Source organism: Alligator mississippiensis, chromosome 7, assembly GCF_030867095.1.
Source record: "Alligator mississippiensis isolate rAllMis1 chromosome 7, rAllMis1, whole genome shotgun sequence".
In the NCBI taxonomy this organism is placed as follows: Eukaryota; Metazoa; Chordata; order Crocodylia; family Alligatoridae; genus Alligator; species Alligator mississippiensis.
Window position 1 is genome coordinate 75,763,531 of NC_081830.1, and position 27,233 is coordinate 75,790,763.

General features: G+C 45.1%; 1 protein-coding gene across 1 annotated transcript; it reads left to right on the plus strand.

The window, feature by feature from the left end:
• Positions 1 to 12,568: 12,568 nt before the first annotated feature.
• TMEM212 (transmembrane protein 212) lies at positions 12,569 to 25,321 on the plus strand. The gene is made up of 4 exons (XM_006259526.3): positions 12,569 to 12,727; positions 20,374 to 20,433; positions 21,013 to 21,336; positions 24,416 to 25,321. The coding sequence occupies exons 1-4, from the start codon at positions 12,569 to 12,571 to the stop codon at positions 24,434 to 24,436; spliced, it is 564 nt and encodes a 187-aa protein (XP_006259588.2). The 3' UTR covers positions 24,437 to 25,321.
• The last annotated feature ends 1,912 nt before the right edge of the window (positions 25,322 to 27,233 follow it).

The window sequence follows — 27,233 nt, forward strand, 5'->3', positions numbered from 1 at the left end:
ATTGCCTCAATACTCATGTTGTTTGCTTGCAGAAGGATGCTAATGTTGGTACATCTCTCTTCCCACTGGATTTGGAGGATCTGCCACAGGCAGCATTGATGGTACTTCTCCAACAACTTTAGATGTCTCCTGTACATTGTCCACGTCTCAGCTCTCTACAGCAGGCTGATCATGACTGCTTGATGAAACATGACCTTGGTTTCAGATCCGATATTGTGGTCTTTGAACACCCATTTCTTCAGGTATTCAAAGGCTGCACTTGCAGTTTTGAGGCGATGTTGGATTTCTTCGTTAATGTCAACCTGCTGAAAAAGATGGCTTCCGAGGTAGGGGAAATACTCAACATTCTCCAGAGTCTCACTATGGATCTTGATTACCAGAGCTGGGGACTTTTTTTAGGAGCTTGTTGTTCTAATTCATTAGTCCAAAAGTCATTAGTCTTCCGAACGTTAAGCATCAGTCCCATTTCCTTGTATGCTTTGACTAAGACGTTGACGATTGCCTGAAGCTCTGCTTCTGAGTGAGCACACACTACAGCATCATCAGCATACTGAAGCTCAATGATTGTGGTCAGCGTCATCTTGGTTTTGGCTCCAAGTCAGCTGAGGTTAAACAGCTTACCATCCATTTGGTGGTTTAGCTTCACTCTGGCTGGAAGCCTGTTGGTGATCAGATGTAGCATCATGACAAGGAATACTGAGAAGAGTGTTGGAGCAATGACACAGCCTGGCTTAACTCCCATTTAACTTCAAAGGAATCTGTGATAGATCCATTACTGAGAACCACTGCTAACATACCATCATGGAGCAGGCAGAGAATGGTGATCTATTTCAGTGGGATCCTTCAGAAGGATCCTCCACAGTACTTCTTGGTTGACAGAGTTGAAGCTTTCATGAGGTCAAAGAATGCTATGTAGAGAGGCTTATGTTGTTCTCTGCACTTCTTCTGCAGCTGGTGAGCTGTGATAATCACATCAGTTATACCTCTTGATGCCCTAAATCTACGCTGAGATTCCAGGAGGAGCTCTTCAGCAAGTGGAAAGAGACAGTTCAGGAGGGTTCTCACAATGATCTTTCCTGTGGTGGACAGCAAGGTGATGCTTCTGTATCATAGAATCATAGAAGTAGGGTCGGAAGGGACCTTGTAGATCTTCAAGTCCGACCCCCTGCCTGGGCAGGAGGAAAACTGGGCTCAAGTGACCCCAGCCAGGTAGGCATCAAGCCACTTCTTAAAGACCCCCAGGGTAGGAGCCAGCACCACTTCCCTTGGAAGTTGGTTCCAGAACCAAGCCACCCTAACTGTGAAGTAGTTCTTACGGATGTCTAATCTGAACCTACTCTCCAACAACTTGTGGCCGTTATTTCTTGTTATCGTGGGGGGCGCTGGGGAAAACAAGGTCTCCCCCAAACCCTTCTGGTCCCCCCTAGTGAATTTATAGATGGTCACAAGGTCCCCCCTCAGCCTTCTCTTGTGAAGGCTGAACAGGTTCAGGTCCTGTAGCCTCTCATTGTAGGGTCTGCCTGCTGTCCCTGGATCATGCGGGTGGCCCTCCTCTGGACCCTCTCAACCCTCTTGAAGTGCGGTGCCCAGAACTGGACACAGTATTCCAGCTGTGGCCTGATCAGTGTCACATAGAGGGGGAGGATCACCTCCTTGGCCCTACTTGAGATGCACCTGTGGATGCACGATAGGGTCCAGTTAGCCCTGCCGACCATGACCTCGCATTGTCGGCCCATGTTCATCTTGGAGTCAATGATGACTCCAAGATCCCTTTCTGCCTCCGTGCTCTCAAGGAGGGAGTTTCCCATCTTATAAGTGTGTTGCCTGTTACTACTGCCCAAGTGCAGCACCCTGCACTTGTCCGTATTAAAGTTGTAGTATTGTAGTTTCCACAGTCAAACTTGTCTCCTTTCTTGAAGATTGTCACAATCATAGCATCCCGGGGCACGTCCAGACAAGTGCGCATGTGCATCTTGCCCTGCATCAAACCGCTTTGAGGCGGGGCAACAGGCACATGCAGGAATGAAAAAATGTTCCCCACGCTGCAAACTTGCAGCACAGGGAGAAAATTAGACCCCTGGATATCCTTGGGTCTAAAAAAATCAAAGTATAAAAAAGCGGGGCAGGGCACAGTCCTGGACCATGTCCTGAGGCAACTGGAGGCTGGGTCCTCCACAGAGATGCTCTGGCTGCCAGAGCGTCTCTATGGTTGGCCCCTCACCCTGGTGCTGAAACACGTGGCCAGCCAGGCCAGGTGTTTCAGCACCAGGGCTCCAGTGCCGGTGAGTAAGGGGTCAGGGGGGCTGGAGGAGGGGAAAGGGGACCCCCGACGGCCCCACCCATTCCCCCAGCCCCCACGACCCCTGCCCTGGCTGGCTCCTCCCCTCCGCCAGCCCCCCCCCGAGGTCCTTGACCCCTGCCCTGGCTGGCCCCATCCCCCCAAGCCCCCCCGATCCCTGCCCCCCCACCCCATAGTTTAAAAAACAAAACAAAACAAAACAAACCCCGGCACTTACTGGCAGCTCTAACTGCTGTGTGGCTGACTGGGGCCCCACCCACACAGAGCGGGGCAGGGTGACAGCCCCAGTGGCCCCAGCCCAGGCCCTGCTGCCCCCCCACTTTCCTGTCCTGCCCAGGGGGAAGCTTTGCCAGGAGGCCCTGGAGCCCCCCAACCCCAGCTTCTAAGGTAAGCAGAGGCTTTTTTTTCCCATTATTTTCCTGGGGGGGGGGTTTAAGTGATGGTGCCTAGGGTTGTGGGGGTAGCCATGAGGGCCTGGGGGTGCAAGTTGTGGGGTGAGGCTGGGAGGGGCAGCCATTGGGGGTCTGGGGGAGCAGGGGCTAGGGCTGGGTGGGGCAGCCATTGGGGGGCTGCAGCAGCTGGTGAGGGATGGGACCAGGTGCAACAGCGATCAGGGGGCTGGGGTGGGGCATGTGGGCCTTGCAGGGGTGGATGGTAGTTCCTGTGGGGGCCATTTGGTCCCCACTGGGGGGCTGAGCCCCTTGTGTGGGGGGACCATACCCTGTTGGGGGGCCATACCTCTTGTTTGGGGGCCGAATCCCCTGTTGGGGGGCCATAGCCCTTGTGTGGGGGCCAAATCCCCTGTTGGGGGGCTGAACTCCCTGTTGGGGGGCTGTAACCTCTGTGTGGGGGCCATCACCCCTGTAGGAGGGCAGCAAAATATATATTAATGAATTCATGAAACATGTATTTAGAGTTTACTTTATTATTATGATAAGAGACTTGCTTTAACACTGTAAGATATTTCAAAAAAACATTGTCCAACTGATCACTGTCTCTGTCTCGCTCTCTCTCTCTCCTTATAGTGGACTTTTGTTTTACTTGTGGAGGAACATGGATTTGGGGGTATTTTACAGAGTGACTTTAGGATTTTTTTATCAGGGATTTTTCAGTTTTCCAATAGGGAATGCCAGAATTCCTGCTAGGGAGGCCAGTGGCAGGACCCTGCTTGCTCAAAGCTGGCACCTTAGACCCAGCTGGCTGTGGCTGACCTCCTGGCCAAATGGGGGCCAGTCCACTGGCAGCTGGTCCAAAGGGGCAGATGCCTCTACTGGCTGTGCAGTCCCCATCCGGGTCTGGCAGGTGCGCAGCAGGTCACAGACAGGCAGCAACCCCCACTGCCAGATTGCTGCAGTGGGTAGAGGGTGCAGGGAACTCTCAGGGCTGCTTCAGCAGTCCAGCTGGCACAAGGGGTAGTGTCCCCAGGTACCAATTGGCTGAGCCCCAGAAGCTCCTGTGAGCTAGTAGCCCTGAGCTACTTGCCAGGATGGCTTTTTATACTGCTGGGGCCGGGACAGGGAAGCCTTTTATACTGCTGGGGACAGCACAGGTGCTGGCTCTGGGCTCTAGCTCCCCCTGGCTGCAGATACGGGAGGAGCCAGGCAAGGTTATTTTGCCTCAAGTGGCACAATTTGCTCCACACCAAAGTGCATGTCTGAACACATGCGCTGAAGCAAAAAGCCCCAGCTCAAATTTGCACCGCTTCTACTTGAGCTGCTGCAAGCGCACGTGCTTGCATGTGTGGACGCACCCCTTGGGGTCACCTGGGATTTTCTCATTATTCCAGATCCTTAAGATGGGGGCGTGAAGCTGTGATGCAAGCTCCTCTCCACCCTGCTTGAAGATTTCCATGGGGATTCCATCTGCTCCAGATTCTTTGTTGTTTTTCATCAGGTCTTCTCCATCTTAGGTCTCAAGAGGATTGGGCTCCTGAGTCCTTGGACCATAGATGGCTTTTATGGCACTGAAAAAAACACACATATTGTGGATATCATCAAGATACTGAATTGTCTTAGCCTTGTCTTCCTACCATTTGCTGTTCATATCGCAGGTCCTCCTTGGACCTCTGCCTTGTCGGAGATTCAATTCTTTTTGCTTGGAGTTGGTGTCATTTTACCAACCACAAAAGGCCTTGCACTTGTGATTAATTGATTCTTGAATTTCCCAGACATTCTTATCAAACCAGTCTTGATGTTTCCTGGTAGAGAATCCAAGTGTCTCTTCACAGGCACTAATGACAATGGCCTTGATGGCACCCCACATGCTGCTTATGTTCTCCCATTGTTGTTTGGAATGCACCAGTTTTTCACTGAGGCACTGGTGGAAGAGGTCTCATTTGCCTGGGTCCTTCAATGTCGATCTTCTGTCGGCATTGCTTTTGCTGCAGCAATCATTTGGGAGCCAGTCTGAGTAACATAACCAAGTGGATGAATCAGTGATCAGTCCAGCAATCATCAGCTCCTAACAGCTTGCGTGATGCGGACATCTTTGCAATCCTAGGCACAGATGATGATATAGGCAATCAGGAGCTAATGCTTATATTGTGGGTGTTGCCACGATGTCTTGTGCCTGTTTTTCTGGTGGAACAGAGTGTTGGTGATGGCGAGTCCATGTTTCACGCGTTTGGTCAAGAGGAGGATGCCACTGGAGTTGACCTTTCCTGTGCCTTCCTTGCCAGTGGTTCTGTTCCAGAGGTTAGTGTCCCTTCCAACTCTGGTGTTGAAATCACTGAGAAGAATAAGTTTGAATCCCTCCAGAATGCCAGGAAGGACTTGGTCTAGGTTGGTGTACAATTCCTCCTTGATTTCATCAGCGGTATCAAGAGTCGGGGCATATCACTGATGACAGTGGCATATTGGCTCCCTATCAGTGTAGGACAGAGTCATGAGGCACTCATTAATTCCAATAGGGAACTCAATGAGTTGTCTCGAGTTCATTCTTAATGGGGAAACCAATTCAGAGAAGTCAGCATTCTCCTTCCCATTTACTCTTCCAGAAGAAGGTATAGCTGCCTCCATGTTTTCTGAGCTGCCCATCTCATGCTAACCGTGTCTTGCTCAGTGCAGCTAAATTGATGTTGTGCCACCTGAGTTCTTGGGCCATAATTGCAGTGTGGCATTATGGGCATTCACTGTTAGGGTTGTCCATGAGGGTCCTGATGTTCCAGGTCCTGAAAATGATGAAGTGTCTTTGTTGGTATTTTCAACTGCAGTAAAGGTGATCCCACTGGATGTGGTTATCCAGTCAGGAAGAAATACAGAATACTGTATTAGATAGTCTATGTTTAGGGCACCTATTCTAGCCCCCTCCCCATGTGGGTTGAGCACAGCAGATCCTGAACAGGGCTGCCAGTCACAGTTACAGCTACTGAATCATACTCCTATCTCAAAGTGCTAGATGACCTTCTTGTAACTGCTGCCTTTGTACTAATTCATAACTAGGAGCTTCCAGACCTCACAATCCTGTTTTTGTCACCATTAGCTGGTCACCAAAGGGCTTGAGGGATATGCTGGAAAAGCTGTTTTCATGGAAGACGCCTATGCGTGGCTTCTTTTATCATGAACAAGCTGCTGCACATGAGCTTCCACATGGCTCGTGACAGAATGGGACCTTGATCCAATGGCAAGGATACCGAGACAATTGGGGATCTCGTTCCACTGCAGTCTTCATCCACCTTCACAGCTGTTGAGATTTTAACATCATCTTTTGTCTGCTCCATTGCTGAGGACTTGTAGACCCATAGCTGGGGGCTGGACACGTTTATTATAGTGGCCACTTGTACTCACCATGTCAAAGGATAAATGTAGCTTTTAAGGAGGAAAACCATTGCCATCTGTGGTCCTCGCTTCATCCTGGTGGTGCTGCTGCTGCTTGGTCCACAACTGCTTATTCATCAGTTACCCCTGCTTATTTTATAGATAACCTTCCCTGAAAGTCATTCCACTATCTGCCACCTGTGGACATGCTGGGTAGCAGTACAGCTCTGCCCCATAGCACAAGGCTTTTTATAGTTTCCCACAACATTGTTTCAAGCAAGCTAAGGAAGTATGGATTGGATGAATGGACCACAGAGGATGGATAGAAAAGGAGGATTGCAAACTGGCTGGATCAATGGGTTCAAAGGGTAGTAATCAGTGGCCTGATGTCTAAATGGCATCTGGTACGAAGTGGAGTGCCCCAGGTGTTCATCCCAGGGCTGGGTTTGTTCATTATCTTCATCAACGACCTGGAAGATGGCATAGAGTGTGACCTCAGCAAGTTTGCAGGTATACCAAGCTGGGGGGAGCAATAGATATGCTGGAGGGTAGAGGTAGGATTCAGAGATACCTCAACAAACTGGAGGACTGGATCAAAAGAAATCTTGTGAGGTTCAACAAGGACAAGTGTAAAGTCCTGCACTTAGGACAGAATAATCCCATGCACCAGTACAGGCTGGGGGCTGACTGGCTGGACAGCAGCTCTGCAGAAAAAGAACTGGAGGTTACAGTGGACAATAAGCTGGATATGAACCAACAGTGTGCCCTTGTTGCAAAGAAGGCTAATGGCATACTGGGCTGCATTAGTAGGAGCATTGCTAGCAGTTGGAGAGAAGTGACTCTTCCCCTCTATTTTGTACTAGTGAGGCCACATCTGGAGTACTGCATCCAGTTTTGAGCCCCCCACTACAGAAAGGATGCAAACAAATTGGAGAGTCCAGCAAAGGGCAAGAAAAATGTTTAGGGACTGGAGCATGTGACTTCCGAGGAATGGCTGTGGGAACTGGGCTTATTTAATCTGGAGAAGAGAAGGATGAGTGGGGATATAATAACAGCCTTCAACTACCTGAAGCAGGGTTTAAAAGAGGATGGAGCTGGACTGTTCTCTGTGGTGGCACATGACAGAACAAGGAGCAATGATCTCAAGTTGTATCAAGGGATGTTTAGGTTGGATAAGGAAAAACTCTCACTAAGAGGGTAGTAAAGCACTGGAACAGGCTACCCAGAGAGCCGATGGAATCTCCAGTCTTGGAAGTTTTTAAGATAAAGCCCTGGCTGGGATAATCTAGTTGAGGGTGCTCCTGCTTTGAGCAGGGGGTTGGACTAGATGATTTCCTGAGGTCCCTTCCAACCCTAATTTTCTATGATTCTAATAAGGGAGACTAGCCAGTCACTGGAGACTGGAGTCAGAAATCAATGTTCAGAGGATATACTCCATCAGACAGCAGTTTCTGAGATGAGGCAGGGGAGAGTGGGGCCCGGTGTGTGTGGGTGGTAGCTGGAGGAGAAGATGATGAGAGCACTCACTCCGGTTCTGAGCATCTCTGGAAATTCCAAAATGAGGAGTCATGAACATCGTTTTGTCCCCAGCCAGAAACACAAAATACTGAAAGTGGGTGGAGCTGCGGAGAACCCAAACTGGTTTGAAATCAAATCATGCTTTGTACCAGCCTCGTATCAGTTATTTCACCAGTGAGAAGAGAGCCTAGATGGCTCAACCTGCTGTCTGCTTTGTTGTGGCTAAGGAACAGAGAGCACTCAAATCTGTTTGGCTTCCCACTACAATAAAAGAATAATCAAGAGTCAGCAAAGTAAAATGCTGCAGTCCTTTGAATACAGAAGCCAGAGACTTGCCCTCTCCCACGAGCCCTAATGCTAAGAATATGAGATAACAGAGACTGGCTTTTTCTTCTCCACTGTATTGTTCCAAAGCTTGAAAAATAGCAGTAGGCTGAGCAATGAGTCATCTGTCACTAGATGGGGTTAAAGTCATTTCCGTTTTCTGTTGCCATGGGGAAATCAACGTCCTAGAGACTTGTCCTTTCTCCCACTCAAATATGTGGGAGTAGAAAGCCTGAAACCCAACAGAGCTAAACATTTTTTTTCATATTATTCCTCCTCCCACCCTCCCCCCTGCTCCCCCAATGAACAAACTTCCTCTATGGCCTTGTAGCTGTCAGTCTGTTCCCAGAATCATCCCGTTAACAATGTCATTCCCCTTGGACTGCAAATAAATAAATAAATAAATAAAAAATCTAGAAGCAGAGTTTAAGTAAATATTTGAATGAAGATGAGCTGAAAAATGTAGAGTTGCTTCATTTTATTCCTTTCTAGTGCTGTTTCCTATACGTGCAGTGATGTGACAATGCTGGGTGATGCAATGCAACCCATCAAAAATAAAACTAAATATTTATTAAGCTAGTGTGCAGTAAAACAAAGTGATCACCAACATTCTGGATGTAGATAACAAGGACACGAATGTGGAGACTGCAAAAAATATTATTTCAAAGCTTTGCTAACATATATTTCATATGAGTAGCAGCAGAGCAGCACCTAGTGTTGATCATGGATATAGCTGAAAGTTAACATAATAATTTATTTAAATCTGATCAACCTGCGTACGGCAATCTGATTCACACCACAGTAAAACTGCTAAAATCAGTTCCTTAGACCTTCCTTCTAACTGCTTTTCAAAGGGCATCATCTTTCATGCATGGTGCCACAGTCAATATTAACAAATATCTTTACAAGAGTGCACTACTCTATTCAGTTTATTCTGAAAGTGATTATTACTACATTCAGTGCTGCCAAATGTATGCACCTAAACTAGTTTTAGAAGGAACCAAAAATGGTTACCATCTGAATTAAAAGTAAGACAGCTCCTAGTAGCTGACTAACATTTCTGAATACACCATAGAAATTAACAACAATGACTCTTCGTTGGCAAATAGCTCAAAAGGTCAAGGAGTGAATGGACATGTAATGAGAACTACCCTCTTCTTCGGTGAGGCCTCATGAAAGCAGGACTGAGTCTGTTGATAGTCATATGGGAGAAATTTGCTCCTTCACTGTCTCTCCTGAAGTATTCTGGGAATGAAGAGAAACCTTAGCCTTACTGTATACACAAGTTTGCACCTGTTAAACTAAAGGGGTACTATCAGACACCTTAGTTAAACTTGTTCAGACCCGTGTAGTCACTTATTTCACTTTTAAGAGTAGCTCATGCATTCGCTGTAGCTCTTTCCCACTTAAGCTAAACATTACAAAAGCAAGCCATGCACAAACCTTAATGTGCATCTCACAAACTTTAATTCATTAGATTTATTTAAAGTAGACTTAAAACCTCAGGTAGAATTTTGCCCCACGTTTTATTATTCTGAAGTATCAGATTAAAAGGAAAAAAGACAGACTGGCAGACTGGCCTGTGTTTCATTAGCTTATAGCCGCTATTACATAGACTCTGCACCATCATTTCTATACTTCTCGAGTACAATAACATCCTTTGGGTTTCTCAAAACAAAATAAATCCATGAATGGCTCCCTTCCAAATCTAGCCCTGTCCCACAAGACTCTCTGTGACAGAACAAATCTCTGCCATGTTTAAGCTGATTGCTTCATTAGTTAGCCCTGTTGTGTAAGGTCTTGGAATGCTATTATATTTGACAGTAGGTATTTTTTTACAGCCCTAAGCTTGGATCATGCCTCAACATCCTGCAAAAGAGCTCACAGAGGGAAGGCACAGGGGCCAAGCAAAAAATATATATTAAAAATAATTATATATATAATTGGTGTCATCTGGGCAGGGTCCTGACTTCTAAACCCCACCAACCCCAGGAAGCTGCATGAAAAAGGTGAGCGGAGGCAGAGCCTTTAGCAGCAGTCCTCCAGGCTGTACTGCCTTCCTTCCGCCTGTCTGTCTCACCTCCGGCCACAGATAGCACCTTTTTGGAGCTTGTCTAAGTACCTCCTAACTTGAGGAAAGATACTGCAGAGAGAGGAGTCTCCAGGAGTTAATCCAACATAGTTTTCCTACTGCAAAACCAAAACCACTAAGCTGTCTGCTCTATATACTTGCATGCCAGGTTGCTTTAACCTTCAGATAAAAAGTTCAGTAAGAAGTCAAAGCATGACTCAGACCAAGGACTGCATTCTCTGTCAGCTACTGTGAGAAGGTCTCTCTTCATCACGGAATGAAATACAACTCTGTTTACCAAACAACAGCAAGGAAATATGGAATGTGAACCATTCAAGTCATGAGAAAGGCATTACAGTGCATATTGGAAAAACACCGCCAAAACCAAGATCAGAGCACTGATCAAGACATTCACACTGCCCTAACTGAATTAGATTGGAAGCACTAAGTAATATTAAGCTATTAGGCCTTCTTTCTTCACTCCACATGCATGAAATTACATTTTAAAGTTGTGTATGACCTTTCAAAGTCCTAGGGTGGGAGGTACTTAACAATGAGCATCTGGCCTCCCTGTTTTTTTACTCAAGAATATGAAATCATTTTGCAAGTGCCTTGCTCTTTAAAAACGAACAACAGAATTTTCCTTGTATCACTGTATTGACTTCCATATCAAACGGAGATTAAAATTAATTTAATAGAGGCTACATTGTGCAAATTGAATAAAAAATGCCAGGCCTGCTAATAGTAATTTAATTAAACAGGAGTTGTACTAATTTGTGATCAAGAAAGTCCGTGCTTTATAAATAAATGCACTATGCACAGCTGGTACATAACTCAGTTTGATGCCAACCTCCCCCACCCATAACAACTTAGTGATGTGAATATCATGAAGACAAATAGACTCAAACTCAAAGTTCAGTTTCATTCTGTATCCTTATTTCCAGATCTGCTGGGGGTACTCTCACATGTAGTGCCCTAAGATAGCTTGACATGAGTTTTCAAGTATTGAAAGCATCCAGCCATGCCAACACAGAGCTCTGTGCTACCTATGTACCCTGCTACAGTGGCGAAGTCGCTGCAGTTCCTAATGTTCCTGAGATCATCGGCTATCAGGGGATAAATGTCTACACAGGTTGCACTACAAATGGTGCCCCATTCCACCTTGACTTGGTAGGGACAGATTGTCTGGCCTGCTTCAGTCCCTCTAAGCCATCAAGGCAGTGGCTGCCGGACTCCAGCCACTTCTTGGCAGCTCAGAATTTTCCCACCATAGGAAACAGCTGGCACAAAACTGGCACAGGCCTCCTTTCCCCTCTTGGCCCCAGTGTAGGGGATGCACCAACAGCAGGAGGAGGTCCGGCACTCTAATTCCTAGCTGGTGGACAGCCAATATAGGACTGTTACCAGCTGTGGTAGTTTGGAACAGCGAGGCCCAGAGTAGGGCCAGCCAGAGAATTAGGAAGCTACAAATGGATGATTTTCAGCCCTGCTGATCTGTACTGGGCCAAGCAAGGATCAGACAAAGTAGTGAGACTGAACTTGCAGTTGGTTCTTGTCAAAAGCAAGCGACATCCTCTGGTTCAACAGGATGGACAAATAGTTCCTTCCTCACCTATGTAAGAGCACTGCTATCAGATGATGCCCTTGCTGAAGTATCACATAACTACGGCAGCTCTCCAAGGATGGCACACGCTTGAAATGAATTCGGCCATTATCAGCAGCGTGCAGTGATGGCTCAGGCATTACACGTGATAAAGTGCATAAAAAATAATTGCTTTAGTTCTTTCAGTCAAAATATATTGGCATGGCTGGTACAGGAGAGGTGGGCTCCTGTCTTGTTAGCAGCTTTGTTTTTGTGACTTATTAGAGGTCTCATCCTGTTGCCATTGAGCTCAAAGGCTTTTTTGCCCTAGAAACAGTGCACACATTTTCCAAAGCCCTTCTTCTTTCCTATGCTCAAAGCTGAATTTTAAATTTGATATTTTAGAAGATCAAAAGATAGAAATAGCGTTAATTGTGCAACACACTTGATTTTAAAACTGAAACAAGCAAAATTCCCAAATGATGGTTTTTTTGCTACAAACTACATGTTAAAAAATAACTACAGCTGGGGTGAGTGTGGTCATGTGCACAGAGATACATCTGTGTTCTGTGTATGCTGATCTATTGGACACAAAGGATGTTGGGTTTCAACTTGGCTCCAATGGACAGGTCAGGATTGGAAATGACAACTACAGTCCTGGCCAGCAAGTTTCTGGCTTTCCATATAATAGGAAGTGGTCACTCCTCATGGGAAGACAAGAGAGGAGCAATTCAAAATGACTGGCTAGAAACTTCTGCAGCTGAAAGTAGACTGGAATGATTCTTTGGGGAGAAAAAATATTATAAACACACAAATACACATGCATACTATTGCACAGGTTATGGGCCTGCTTTAATTCAGTACAATATGTAGGGATATTTAGATAATCAAATAATGTTTACCTAGCATGATTAAACATCAGTTCATGTCATGACGACAGTCTCTAAGAAACTTCTGTTTACAACGAAGTGTTTTAGTTTTAATCCTTGCTGTGACTCTAGCAGAGAGGGATTCCAAGAATGAAGAGCTTATATGAGGTTACCGGATGGGTACTTATTTCCTTTGGGATTACAAGCATTTTTTCTGGAATTTTGGCTTTTTTTCCTGCTTTTTCTTACAAGCCTTGGTTTGTTGGCTGGAGTGTTCGAATCGCCTGTCCCATCTGGAATGGAGCTGTGGTAGGCAGAACAAAAATGTTATCGGAGAAAAAAAAGTTACTGAGATTCAATTTGAGTTATTGAGGTTCCTTTTCTTCTTTCTTTCTAATTAATATAAATTCTTTTTTTTAGTGATGACCTTGGAGTCAAATGAAATTATATACAGGAGCTTCAAAAGATTTAACTTTGCAGTAAATATTGGCATGTTGATTGTTTCATGATGGTTTCAGTCAAAAACTTTTGCTTTTGGAACAAAAACAAAACATTCACTCTGGACCTATTTCCGATTGCAGTTACACTTGTATAAAATGTGACTTAACATTACTAGAGCAGTGTTGTTATAATTGAGATAAATTTGGTTCTCTTTCCCAGTAATCAGCTGGGGAGGGGGTTCCCCCCAAAGGTTCGTTCCCCTTTAGTTTCAGCAAAACCCTCCTTCTATTTTATGTTTTAAACAATAAAATCAGAGATATACGTGTGGGACAAAGTTTAAGAAGGAAAAAGATTATGCAGCTATAGTCTAATGAAACTTTCATCATCGTTTAAGAATCAAGCTTCTGACCTGATTTGTGCCTCCTAACTGAAGTCATCTCAATGCACAGTGTAAATTAGAGCAGAGGTGCATAATGTATGGTAGGGTTGCTTATAAAGGGTTAACAGACCTAGCTGGTCTTGCTGCTAGGGTGGAGTATAAAGGAAGGGGAAGCTGGGCCAGAAGGGGAATTAAGGGAAGGGTGGGTCTTCTCCCCTTCTGGATGGTTGAAGTGGGGAAGGTCTCTCAGGAATTATCATCCAGTGGTTTTCTGTTCATTTGATTTTGTTTTTATGATTGTTTTCGGGATAATAACCCAGCCCTGAGGAAAGGGCTTTAAACAGAGCCAGGTTTGGAAGCTTTATTTCCATACTTTGGCTGGTGAAACCACGCACCAGTTTCTAATCTCCATGTTACAGAATAGAGGCAGCTATGGCCACTCAGTCAAAAGTATGTTATTTTCATGGTTCCCTTAAATTTGTCAAAATTAGTGAAGATACTTGGATCCAAATATATATACTATACACATCTAAACTGTGGGCCAGACCGTCCGAGAATGCCATTCCTTATAGCTAGCATAATCCTGTCCTTGGCACCAGCTTTTAATTGCAATTCCAGGGACTGCTTTCCTTAAAACTTTGCCATTGACAGGACTGAAACATGTAAAAATGATATTTCTAACATAGCATCTGGTTCAGTAAAGATGCCATGCCTATTTTTTCAGCTGCTCACCCCTTCTTGGATTTGGTACACTCTATAGAGAGATGTGCAAGAACAGAAAGCAGTTTTAATTTAGCAAATTAAAACCAATAAGTGTTCCCAATCTAAATCCCATTTCATCTGAGCCTCTAAAAACCCCCCAGCTTTGCCTCGCATTTGTTCCCACAGCTCCTTGAATTACTTATCCCATTTTCCTACTGAAAGACCACATTTTTTTAGCAATATTTAAGCAGGGCTTCCCATTGCCTGAAAAGGGAGTTCAGTTTTAAAAAGCAGAAGGAAGAAGACAGTTTTGTGTCTAGCTGGCAATGCTATGGCCAAATTTAAATGAACAAATGAATTGTTACATGAATGAGTAGATGTGCTGCAGTGAGCAAGATACTGTATCATGGTAATAGAAAGTAATGCAAGGAATTCTTGGGTTTGGCCCTGCCAACTGCCATAAGAGCACCTCATTCATCTTATTGTACAGCCACAAGCAGTGTGCGCTAAAGAATACGCAGTGATAGAAGTGACAAATGTTGACAGCAGCTCAAGGAACAGGGTAATCTGTTGAAAAGAATTTCCTAAATAATACCACATCACATGCTTTTTGTGCATTACAGATATAGATTTAGGCTGCATTTAGCATCTGAGGTCCAAAGCTTGCTTCCTCCTGATGAAGTCAGTGGAACTTTGCCATTAAATACAGTGGAACCAGGATTTACCTGTCATGGATTAAGAGCCAGATTAATTAATTTAGATACTGTCACAAGTCCCACTAGGGTCTGGAGGTTCATGGGGTGTCATGCAGATTTTCTGGTGTTCATTTCACTAATATGGCATGTGTGATCTTGTTGGAAACCCAGTGCTATGCTGCATCCATTTATACTGTTTGTATCATTAGACAGATTATGTTGTGCTGTCTATATGTATCTTGGTCATAGTGTAATCAATAGAATAGAGGGATGTATAATTAAAGATAAGAAAATAGGTGTAACTGCTAAGTCTTTCTTGCTATTGACATGAGAGCAAGGAAATTGCTACCCCCGGACACAGGCAAAAGGAGACATTATTGAGTTGGGCACCCAAGGCACTGTCTGCCACTAATGGGGAAATCAACTCCTCTATAGCAAAAGCATCTAAGAGAAATGGCTCATCAAGCAGAGGAATGCCAGGTGTCCCATGGAGAGAAATGTCTGAAGGAGACCCATGAGGAATTGGGACAATGCTGAGGGTTGGGGGTAGGGGGAAGAGTTTGGAAAGAGGGGAAGCAAGGAAAATAGAGGGGAGCTGGCTCAGAGGTCTTTGGATTTTTCCCAGGCTGGAGAAGGGTCTAAGGCCCCAGCAGCCAAGGCTGACAAAAAAAAATCAGCAGAAAGGAAGGCTGATTTCTGGAGATACTGGCAGGACACTCAGAGAGCTAGGGGCAGTAGCTTATTGAGAGGGTAAGAAACTTTACATGGCATTTTTGTTCTCCCTTCCAAACCCATGAGCAAGTTTTCTTGTATAATTCTCTTCTACAGAGTAAATGCTTTTGTTGTTTGTCTCCTTATTGACTGCCTGTAATAAGGGGGGTCTCTGAGGGGTAGTCCAGGCTAACCCCTTCTATGGAAAGAAAGACCTGAAATGTCTTCCACAATGCAAAAGCAAGGCTGGCAGAAATTCCCCTGCTGCAGCTGTGCGGTCCATTATACAGTCAGTGAAGCAGACGCTTATGGGGAGAAGGAGTTATCCCAGGGAAAACCTTGGTCTGTTCCCTGGGACAGGCAACAGGACAGTGGGGAGAGACTCAGCGCTGGGGGTACTCTGCAGACAGGTGGGGCAGATATCACTGACTTTTCTAGAGCCACATATCAGGTGCTGCTCAATCCCAACGACTCTTACCAATCAGAGCCTATTGGTATTTTCTAAGTGCTTTAAGCACTGGTTGTGTCTTTCAGCCAATGGCATCCTCATCTATAAAGTGACACCTGCCATTCTGCTCTAGCTGGGTTAATAAGCTCTTCCTAGAACCTCATATAAATAGTACTGGCATGTGGAATAGCCTTCCCTGAGGAGCTGGATATGTTGAGCAGGGCAAGAAAGATAACATGGAGGATAAGGATGAAGAGGAAGACAAGCACTGATTGCCCAGGCATCTGCCACAAGGAAGGCCTAAAACAGCAGCCCAGAGGTGTGCAGGACTGTAGAGTCTTAAGGCTAGCTACCGTAGGGAGCTTTGTAGAAAACACAAATAGTTTGTAAGTCACCGCTGTGTTCACAGCAGAACTGATAAAGACACAGGCAGCGTTGGGGGTAGCGCATTATGCTTGTTCTGCGCAAGCCACTAATTGTAGTCTTTCTCCATGGGGCTTGCAAGGCTACAATGCCTGTCACATATATCCAGGCATTCCACTCCGGGGTAGGGCTAGCTTGGAAAGACATGCTGGGGCTAGTGTGACTCACATCTGCTTTGGCCCTGTGTTTAAGGTCGGGTCATGACTACATGGGAATGGCACTGCCAGAAACAGTGCAGTTTGGAGGACTAATAGCATTACTGGGAAGGGGTTGGAAACACAAAGGTGCATACGCATGGAAGAGAGACTAGACATAATGGAGTCCCTGCATGAGGTATCAGGGCTGGAAACAGAAGGGACTGGGTGCCTGAAAAAGGTATGCAGAGGCTGGGTAAGGCTGCAAGACTTACAGATTCTGGTGGGTTACCAGAATGTGGCCCATGGTAAGAGAGAATCAGCCCAGAGCAGGGCTGGGAGTGGAAGCTGAGCAGCTGATGGTAAAGGAAGGATCCACCATCCTCCCTCCACCATACAATTTACAGACTTCTCAGGATATGGACCAAAGCAGAATCGTGCACTTGGTGCGAGTTCACCCATGGATGGCTGCCCCTCCAGGAAGTATATGTACTGCATGGCCTGATGTGAAATTTGACTCACCATTCTCTATCTCTCGTGGCTGTACTTCATTGTCTGGGATCAGAGGAACAGAGTTTGTCCTACCAGTGGCCCCACAATACAGGAAAAATACCAAAAGGAGACTCCAAAGGGAGAAGACTATACCTTTCCCTTTCTCCAGCATGGACTGGATAGTGGAAATGGCCTTGCAACATTAAAAGCTGTAACAACTAACAAAATGCAAGACAGAATTGCAAGGACTATTGTTTCAGATTGCAAAGGGCCTGAACCAACTCTCATCAATTCAGGGCTGCCCGCTAGACAGGACAGGATTCTAAAAAAGCCATGGTTTAGGGACTTAATTGATCCCATTGCAGGAAAAGGGGAGAAAAGAGATGCTTGCTAGCTCTGGAGGTTCTGCTAGCCAACAGCCTGGGTAGGGAGTTAGATGTGTGGCAATGAGCAGAGAAATACCTGCTTCCCTTTAAAAAATTGGCTATAAGTCCCTGGAAAGCTTCCCATTGGTTACATTGGACCAGACTCTTCAAGCACAACTGTGAAAAAGTTCTGCCTTAAGAAATAAAACAAAATGGCAATATATAAAAAAAACCCCAATGTCAATCTTACAGCAATTTAGACTTTGGGATAGAAAATAAAATTCCTTGCCAGAGTATTTAAAAACAGAGTGGAAACTGATCATCTAATAGCTTAAACTATCTGCCTGGAGCTAAACCAGCAGGGTGAATAATCCCTCCCCTGCTTTCATCCTGCTTCAAATTTTTCTTTGTTCCATCAACCACATGTGCGTTAAGTGTAAATTGAAGGTCTCTTAGCTGGAAAAGCATAGTGTGAAAAAGCTTTGGTTCTCATCTCATAGTGTAGCCTCAGTATTACAATTGCTCTTAATAGTTACTCTTATTTTGTTGTATTATTTACTCTGGCTAGAACCTGCTAGGATCCCTTGTAAGCTTTAATTCTGATGAATTTAGCCAACAGCCACTTATGACTCCAGATGTTTCTGCTTTTGACCATGGGAACTTTATGGTATGGATATGCCAAGAATATAACTTCAGGCTCAGCCTCAGGAGAAGTATTTTAAAATTCCTTAAATCACAAATTCAAAAGAGAAAGTGCCATGGAAAGTTAGCATGCCAGAAGTAAAACACAAACCACAGGGCTGTATTGCTCAAGGTTCTGGGGTTTTATGGACACAGTCTTTACTTGTGCAAGTGCCCAGATCATGCTGCTTTCTGATCTGCTCGTGCACAGACTCATTTCAAGCACATCTTCCAGCAATGGTCTCACTCCTCAATGTTAAATTATTCAGGGCAAAGAATATATCCAATATTCATGTATTCTGGCACAAAGTTAAGAACAGTGAGCCAAAGTCACTGCCAGTAGGTTTAACGTTAAAGGAGTGGTGCCTGTTTACCCTAAATAGGGAAGAGTGCTGTCTCCCATACCATATTTGACCCTGGATCAATGGCAAAGATAAAATGAGCATGCCCAGCTTTCCCCTTTATGCCATAGTCACCCTGTTTGACAGGGTATATTATCCAAGTGGCTACCATCTTCTCCAGAAGGGCAGAATGACCCTTGGTGGAATCCAAAGTCATCCCCTTTCCAAAAGATTGGCTTTCTTGCTGTACTTAACTTCTTAGACCTTCAAGAACCTCCTGTTGTTCTAGTTCTCTTTCCTTTGAGTAGAACATCCTCCTGCCTAGTGTCTTAACTTAATGAGCCATATCTGCCAGCTCTGGTACAAGTCTTAGCATAAAGTTATTATGTTATGAAAATGCCTGCTGGTAGTGTGGCTTAACGGTAAAGCCTTTCCACCCTCTTACATAATTCTTCTTCCTAATGAACTTTACATAATGGTTTCCTTCAATAATTCAAGAACATAAGTAGAACAGGAGATACCACAGCATCAATCCATTTCATTATGAACAATACGTGCCAATATTTGTGGTCACAATGCACAGAAAGAAATACAATGCTATGTCTGAGTCCATGAAAAGTATAGGTTTCCCTCAGTTTATGGTGTACATGAATTCTTGGAAAAAGGCACATAACTTTAATTCACATAAAGGGACCCCACTTTGCAATGTAACAAATAGGGATACGTTCCAAGACCTTGGCCGTACTGACGCCCAGACCAATTTCTACCACTTTTACAAGACAATTTTGGTACTCACGCACAGCAGACAGTGCACACAAGCACAGGGTGGTGGTAAATGTTACTATAATGCGGATGGCAACTACAGAAACACGTTGCAGATCCACACAGGAGGCTACATTTTGGCGCGCGTCACTCCCACAATGCACCGCACAAAGCAGCTGATTGCAGGCTTCCACCACACTGATTGCATGAGAGTGAATTTACCTCGCATATAACGAATTTTGGGTATAAAAAGGGTCATTGCATAAAAGCAAATTCGCACATACAGAGCCCACATAAAGCAAGGGAAACCTGTAAAGTTAACTGTACTCCCACAGTTCTGTCACTCAGAGACCACGTGCTAGTTCTCCTTATTGTGTGATGCAGCGCTTCCTAGTCAAGGGAAGTTTTGCACTTAACTCCTGTAGATGACATTGTAACAGCAGTACCCTGCGAGAGAAAAGTGCAACAAGTAAGCTATTCAAAATAAACCATTGTGAAAAGTTTTGGTGTTATTACAATTCTTCCGCAAGTAGAGCAGGCATTATCATTCTAATGAGAAGGGATGACAGGAAAGACAATGAGCACAGAAGAAGGTCATTCTCATAATGGTTCATTTTACCCATTCTCCTAGTAATGTTCGAAACAGGTTTTCTTTGCTGAATATGTTGGCTTTGGGGGAATGGAGACAAAATGTTCCTTTCAGTTGCATGCGTTTGACCCCACTGGAAGTTGGGCCAGACTTCTCTTCTACCTGGACCACTTCTGTCTGTTCTCATACCATGAGATCCTTGGACTCTGTGCTAGAAGGAACAAGTATCCTTAAAGCAACTCTGAAATGCCTGCTGGGAAGAGACTCCTCCATACTGAGATTTCCAGTGTACCTGGCTTTATTGTTACCCTCTTCTAAAGTGGAGACATGTTAGCACACGGCAGGAGAGGGCAGGATAAGCATGCTCCTCAGCTGGCAGAGCTGTTACCTTGGAATTGCTCCAGCTGGCATCAACAGTGGGTGCTGCAACAGCCCCTTGCAGCTATAGGGTTAGGAAAGACAAAAGATGACTTAAACACGCCATCTGCTCTTCACTAGCGCTGCCCCCAAAAATGGAAGAAACTTGCATATCCTAGCAAGCTAACTGCAAAATTGTACCATTTAAACTTATTCAGATCATACCATATGCAGTTACCACCCCTCCCCTCCCCTCAGACATGTTACATTTGCGCCATCCCACCGGAACCCGTATTGTGTGATACGCATTCGTAGGAGCAGAGGACGGCCCACCAAGTTGTGGCAAATGATGTTTGTGCAGTACGTCAGGATTTGAAGTACTACTATTAGCATTACAAATCACCACATGTAACTATCCGTTTCCCCGCTCCACAGGCTCTTATTGCTGGTGTGCTTGTCCTTCTGGCTGACAGAGAACACACGCAAAGATCACTGGTAAACTTACGTTGTTATTCAATATGGTGTCACATGCAGTAGAATTGAGGAGTTAATCCAAATCATACTTTCAAAAAGAAAAGCATATTTGCTACTCAAGCTGTGGATCAAAAAAACCAAACCAAACCAAACCATACGTGGCTTACTGTGGGCATGATTTAAACCTTCTACCAGGATCCTCCTGGTCCCAGAAATATTTCTGGCCTTTAAAATGCAGACTTTTTTAGTATTCAAGGATAGAAGTTAACTTTTTGAAAGGCCACCCACTGTAATGTTACACGACAAAAGCATACATAAAATACATCTGCTCTAATTTATTCTTTGAGTATTTTTAGCAAAATCTGGTTTCACTGATTTTTTTAATAAGTGGTTTATATGACATGTACTATGCTTATTTTCCCTTCCATTATGTCTCTTATTTTGGTCACAGAATAAGAGACGATAGAATTTTTATAAAGTCTGTTTTCCATGTTGGAAGTAAAGAAATAGGAAGGTTCCCCGATTCTTTTATTTAAAAAGCTTTTAGCAGATTTCTCTTATCAGTCAAAAAGTAATAACATGTTTCTGTCTTTTTTTCAGTGGGAAGCTAGTTTCAGTTTTGGAGTATTGAGCATCACAGGCAGCTCGATTCAATTTGCTGTTGCCATTGCAGCCACCCTCCTGGGTCCATACTGCTACTATTCTTTTGCAGGGATTGCTGGGACCAATTATCTTGGTTACGCAGTTCTCATCCCTTTTCCCTACACCAAATTCACAGCTATCTGCAAGGACCCATTGTCCTATGAGTGGTACCATCTAGTTTTACAAATACTAGACCTTTGCTCCAGTTTTGCTATGTTTTGTGCATCTTTAGCTTTTGTCATCAAGCTCACTGTAAGACTACTCCAGTTTGGACATTTAAATGTGAGTATTAATCAATGATTAATTTAATACAGTGACTCTTGCTACCATATATGTCACTCCTGCTCAAGGGGAAACCAGATTGTGAATTCACTTTATACCAGATTTACACATCAGTACTGAAGTCAGTAGAATTAATTCAGATGTAGACCATTTGAAATGAGATAAGAAGTTGACCTTCAGTATCCTTTGCACCCAAACACTGTTTCAGCTAATGGCAATATTCCTTTAGTATATACAGCAAGGCCTTCTCATTACAGGGCTCTTATTCTATCAAACAGAGCCTTTCCTTGCACTTTAATGGGAACTGAATCTGACCCATCAGATCTGAATAGCAGATTTCAGTTTTCATCCTCCCTTATGACTGAAATGATGGCTGGCTATACTACATAGCTAAAGCCAGAGCAGACACAGACATGTTACCTGAATAACAAAGCAAAAGGTCAAAAGTCACCAGTTAAAAGGTATCACTGCACCCTAGCCAGAGCTTTCTTAGGCACCAGCTTCTGAAAAGCACGAGAGGACTCAAAGCTGAGGTACAAGCTATATCAGAACAAACCTCTGGATAATTAGGGACCATACTAACACCCTAAGCCATACCTATCAAGTGTCTTCTTTGAGACACCCCACTTATTTCCAAATCATACCTAAATACAGGTGAAGTGGGAGAGGTCAGATGGGATCCATTAGACATTAGAAAACCTTATCTTTGTTAATGAAAAGAATCCCATTTTGTTTCAAACAAACCTCTTTTGTTTTTCCCTTCTCCGCAACCTTTATTCAGAGCCAGTTCTGCTCCCAGTGAAATAATGGCAACATTTCTGTCAGTCTCAGTAGGTGCAGAAATAGATTCCTTTGAGGCATACGGAAATCGAGTGCAATAACAAATGATCATTGCCTGTACCACTGCTGTCAACCTCAGGCACACCATGGTATATTTGTATCAGACATGTCTCAGCTCTGTCAAAAGCAGATTGTAAACTACTCGAAGCAGGAACTGTCTTCTTATTTGGCACTATTGGTACTTAGCGAATAATAAATCATGTCATATAAATGGGTATTGAATGGCTACAAGCTTAATGAGAAAGTTGGAAGCTCTAAGCCTAGTTTAAAGTAAGGGTAGAAAGGCCAAAAGAGCATGCAATCTGTAGTGCTGGACAGCTGTTGAATTTCGTATTTCCCCAGAGCTATATTAATAATGTTCATCATTTTCATGCCCTCCGTGGTATTTTTCAGAGGACATGAATTGATTCTTTGTTAGTTACAGACGCAGCTTCCCTTCCAACATGCTTCCATTGCACATTTCCCCATCCCCTGGTTCCTGCTTTCAGCTGCAGTGTTAACCACTTCTAGACTACTTCACCAAGAGCTTCCTGTAAAAGCTGAGCAACCTGGCCCCAAACCAGCAATTTAAGCACATGCTTAAATCTACGCACATGAATGGTCCCAGGAAAGACAGGAGGACTATTCGCAAGGTTGAGCATTTTGCTGGACCATGACTAGAGAACTAAGCCCTTGGCAGAATCAAGACTCAATGGCCCAAAAATTCTCTCCCAAGCGCATAGTCAGTATTTTGCCTGGAGACTAGACACAACCAAACACCTAAGTGATCCAGCAGTCTCAAGCCAGGTCCAAAACCCTGTCCAAAACCTGCATTTCTGAATCCACCCTCAAGGAGTTATGAGAGCTTTATCCATGGATGAGGCTGAAAAAGAAAATTTGAAAGGTGTAATGCCAAACTAACTCAATGAGCTCAGTTATGACAAAACAGTCTTGCCTCCCCGTACCTCACTCAGTGCTACTCCAGAGCATTAGCAGTACCTGTGCATGGTACCCAAATACAGAAGATCGGTTAGAAATAATATAGCCTAAAGGAACAGCAAGGAAGCGTGCCAACCTGACAGTGGGATTTCATTTAACAAGCACAGATTCAAGTGTGGAAATCAAATATGAAACAGTCGTAGCCAGCATTGTCTACATTCTTGGAGCAGCACTGAACTTGCAGAAAGAAAAGAACAGAGACACCAGCCCAGACACGCTCCAGCTGTCTGTAACTAGTGCTTGCCTCCTTCATGAAATATAGCTCTTCAGCTTGTTTTCATTTCATTATTGAATGTTATTTTTGCAACTCAAAAAAAACAACAGAAGGAAAGTATTCTTTAAAATACTTTAGGCTTTTTCTTATGATAAGTGTATGAAAACTAGAATATTTCTTTCCTTTCTATAAGAGATCCAAGTAATCCAAGTATAGCCTTTAAAATGGTGCACATGAAGTCTACAGTATTATTAGTCAAACATCTGTTTCCCAAATAAGGCCCCCCTCTTTCTCAGAACCAGCAGCATTTGCGTAGCTGTGGTGGTTATTCTCATAATTTGTGCTCATTTAGTATTGTGCAACGTACAATTAAATAGCCATATAAAACACCCACAGGTCAAGCTACTGCTGCTACAGGTAGCCTTACATTTCACACATTTTCTTGCAAAACGTTGCAGCCCTCTTCTTTTTTGAATGCTTATTTGCTTGTTCTCTAGCATTCTGTTTAGGTAAGCTATAGATATCTACTGGTCAGGCAACAATGTACTCAGAATATCAGGCATTTAATGAATTTATTACAGCCCTGAGCCTTTCCTCCATCCCCTAACCCTAGAGAAAGCCTGTGAGAAAACAGCTCAGTAGTTCTGTTTTGAAAGCATTCACTTTCAAAATGTGACAATTGTTTGTTTGTTTTGTCCTTCTCCACCAAATTTTGCTCAGAGGGGAAATGCCAGCACTGTCACCGCACTCCACAGCTGGGGAAACTCCCCCCCACCCCCCAAGAGATGCAAATCATTGCTACATAAAGATCAAGCTAAAAACTTCTGAAATAAATAAAATCATGACCTTGCAATAGCAGGAACTAATAGACTTCAACTGAACCCTCATTCAGTTCTCAATAGTCCTCAGGCAAAATTAATCCAGCAGTTTATATGTACCAATATAGTCAGATGTAGCAACACATCTTTCAGTGATAAAGCATTTCATTTTATCAATTGCCAAGGGCGTTCAAAATAATAAAGTCAATTTTACCTATTTTTTTTCTAGGGGCAAAGACATGTATGGTAAACCATCATTTTAGGACATTTCTGCACATCTCTTGGACTATTATAGGACAGCCTTTGGTAAAACACTTTTCAGTTAACATGCGGGTATATTTTTATTTATTTTATTTCTCCCTCAAAATGTTTTTTTTTTTTTAATAAAGAGTTGGTTGCACTGCTCTAAATGTGAAAGTTTTAAGCCTTAACCAAGGTTACTAAGTATATGGACAATACTGAATATCTACATTGAGATTTAAAAAAACAACCAAACAAACCAAAACTAGTTCCACTACTACAAATCCATATCCATGTATTTGTCTGCCTCTGCTGTATCTGTTCTCTCTTTGACAGGTGCCCTCACTCTCAATTAATGATGACTAAAGTATATATTCAGCCACCTCAGAAAGAAAATAGCTTACAGCTTCCACCCAAATGCATTCAACCTTTACAACAATCATGTTCTTCTAACAGGCTAGGGACAGACATTCAAAAAGCTGGACCCTGAATTGATTCAGTCTTTGCAGGTTAGTCTAACCTGCAAAGATGGAACTGATTCGCAAGTGCACAGACATTCATGTTTAATTCTGGAACTGCAGGCACATGCTTGCAGTGGCTCAGGCTAGAAACCAGGGGGCGCTAGAGCACCCTTCCCTTCCCTTTGCAGCAGCCACAAGGCTGGAGGGAAGCTGACCTGGGGGGCATAGCCAGGCCCCTGCAGGGGCTAAGTATGAGTGTGGAAGGATTTAAACCCCCACCCAGGCCTGAAGGGACCCTGGCCAGGCTGTGCCTGGAGGAGTAAGAAGGAAGCAGCCCTTGCCAGGCTTGTCCCCGAGGCCAGACACTGTCTGAGGCAGCACCTCAGGCAAAGGTGGGGGGCAGGGGGTGGGGATTAAACTCTCCTGTCTCTAGGTGGGCATGGGACCCCAGTCGGGGTCTACCCAGCTTTCCCTCCTGCTCTTGCTCAGGTGGTGGGGGGCCTGGCCAGAGCTGCATGGCCTTGCTTATCTACCCAGGGCTGGGACTGCAGTTGGGGCTGCGGAGCTGAGCCCAGCCAGCCTGCGGGTGTTGCTGAGGGTGGAGGCAGAGGGGCAGCCCAGGCTGGGTCTGTATGGCCAGATTGTTCATGGCTCCCCATGCCCAAGCCAGCTGAGAAGGGTCCCTCCCAACCCACTGGGGCTGTATGGTAGCCCAGCTCAGGAGCATGGTTAGGGCCTGGCTGGGGAGCGGGCTTCCTGGGCCAGCGCAGAGGTACTAGATGGCCCTGAGCTCGGCAGCTGCCACCACACTTCCTGTCTGGTGCAGCACCAGGGGCTGCAGGCGCACAACCGGCTGTGGGCTGGCCAGGGCCAGGAGTGGCTGTTCTGCCGCTGCCACAACCACACTGTAGCAGGCTCACCTTTCAGAGCTTGAAAGCAGAACTTTCAGAGTGGCTCAACTTTCAGAGTTGAGTCCCAGGCTTGAGATCCTGCTGTTTTGATTGGTGGAGCCCATCCACCAATCAGGAGGCAGCAGGAGAAATGAAGTCACGCCCCTTTCCTGAGGGGAGGGAGAGAAGAGCTCCCTCGGACCTGATTGACGGCTGTAAGCTGTCAGGTCCGGGAGACTTCGGGGGCGGAGCCCTGGAGCGTATAAAAGGAGCTGCGTGCCAGCATGAGGGGAGATGCTGCGAGGGACTCGAGAAGTGTAGAGAGAAGAAAAGCTGGGGAGCTCTCCTTCAGCGGGCAATGGGCCCAAGGCTCCTGAAGCTGCCACTGGAGGAGCAGCCTGGGGAGCGATACAAGACCGCTTGAGCTGTTGACAGCGCACAGGGACGGTGTGTGGAGACCCAGCCCTGGGAGCAGTGTGAGGCTGCTTGGGCCCATCATGGTGCATAGTTCGGTGCACAAAACCCAGGCTTTGAGAGCTGCAAGCAGCAGCTTGAGCCTGCAACCCCATCAGGGCCTTGGGGCTGCAGTGAGGTGGCTCAGACCTGATCTCCCAGCAAGTGGCCGGGTCCCATGGTCCACAGGGTGATGCACCGGCTTGAGCCTTGGGAGCCAGTGGAGCCTGCTTGGGTTAGCCACCTGGCATGAAGACAGCTGGCCAGAGCCTGAAGGGCCTGGCCTGTGCTAAGAGAGCCCTCAGTGCCAAGCCAGGGCATGGGGAAATGGTAGTCCTGCAGCATGAGGCTCAGCACCCAGGACCAAGCAGCAGTGGTGCAGCAGCTGAGAGGAGCTGAGCCCTCAATGCCCAGAGAGGGGCACAGGGTGGAGAGAAGCCCAGCGGCACAGGAGAGGCCTGGAGAGGCACTCCAGCAGAGGAGACCCCATCAAGCTCAGCCCTGACCACCGCCACCTGAGGGAGCATGAGTCATTGGGCCCTTGGGTCCCACAGGGGAAAGACATTTGGGGCGGGCAAACCCAGAGAAGGGGCTGAGTGAGCAGCCCCGCCCCCCCCATTCTAGGCACTAAGGGGAGGGGCCCTTGGTGCTTCCTGGACACCGCCCCCCACACAAGGGACCCCATTGGAAGGAGCACTATCTCTTGCCATGGGTCAGGGACTGTATTAAGGAATAGATGTTATTAAGATTGTTCAAGTTTGCGCCTTATATTTTGCGATTGAAATGTTGTATTGTGATGTTGTAAATAGTGTTATTTAGGGTTTGACCTTGGTTATTGGTTAATGTTTGCTGTGTAAATACATGTAGATGATATTTAGTCTTACGTTTATGTATATTATAACTCAATAAATTGTATATAGTTAAGAACTTTAGGCTTGGGCTAACTCTATAGAGGAAAGAGTGATCTGCTCGAGATTCTGGCATCCCTCTCACAGCACCCCTC

Coding starts and splice junctions, on each gene's coding strand:
- TMEM212 (XM_006259526.3), top strand. CDS start 12,569: ATGAAGAGCTTATATGAGGTTACCGGATGGGTACTTATTTCCTTTGGG. Junction 12,728..20,373: donor CCATCTGGAATGGAGCTGTG/GTAGGCAGAACA, acceptor CCCGCTCCACAG/GCTCTTATTGCTGGTGTGCT. Junction 21,337..24,415: donor TCCAGTTTGGACATTTAAAT/GTGAGTATTAAT, acceptor TTTTTTTTCTAG/GGGCAAAGACATGTATGGTA.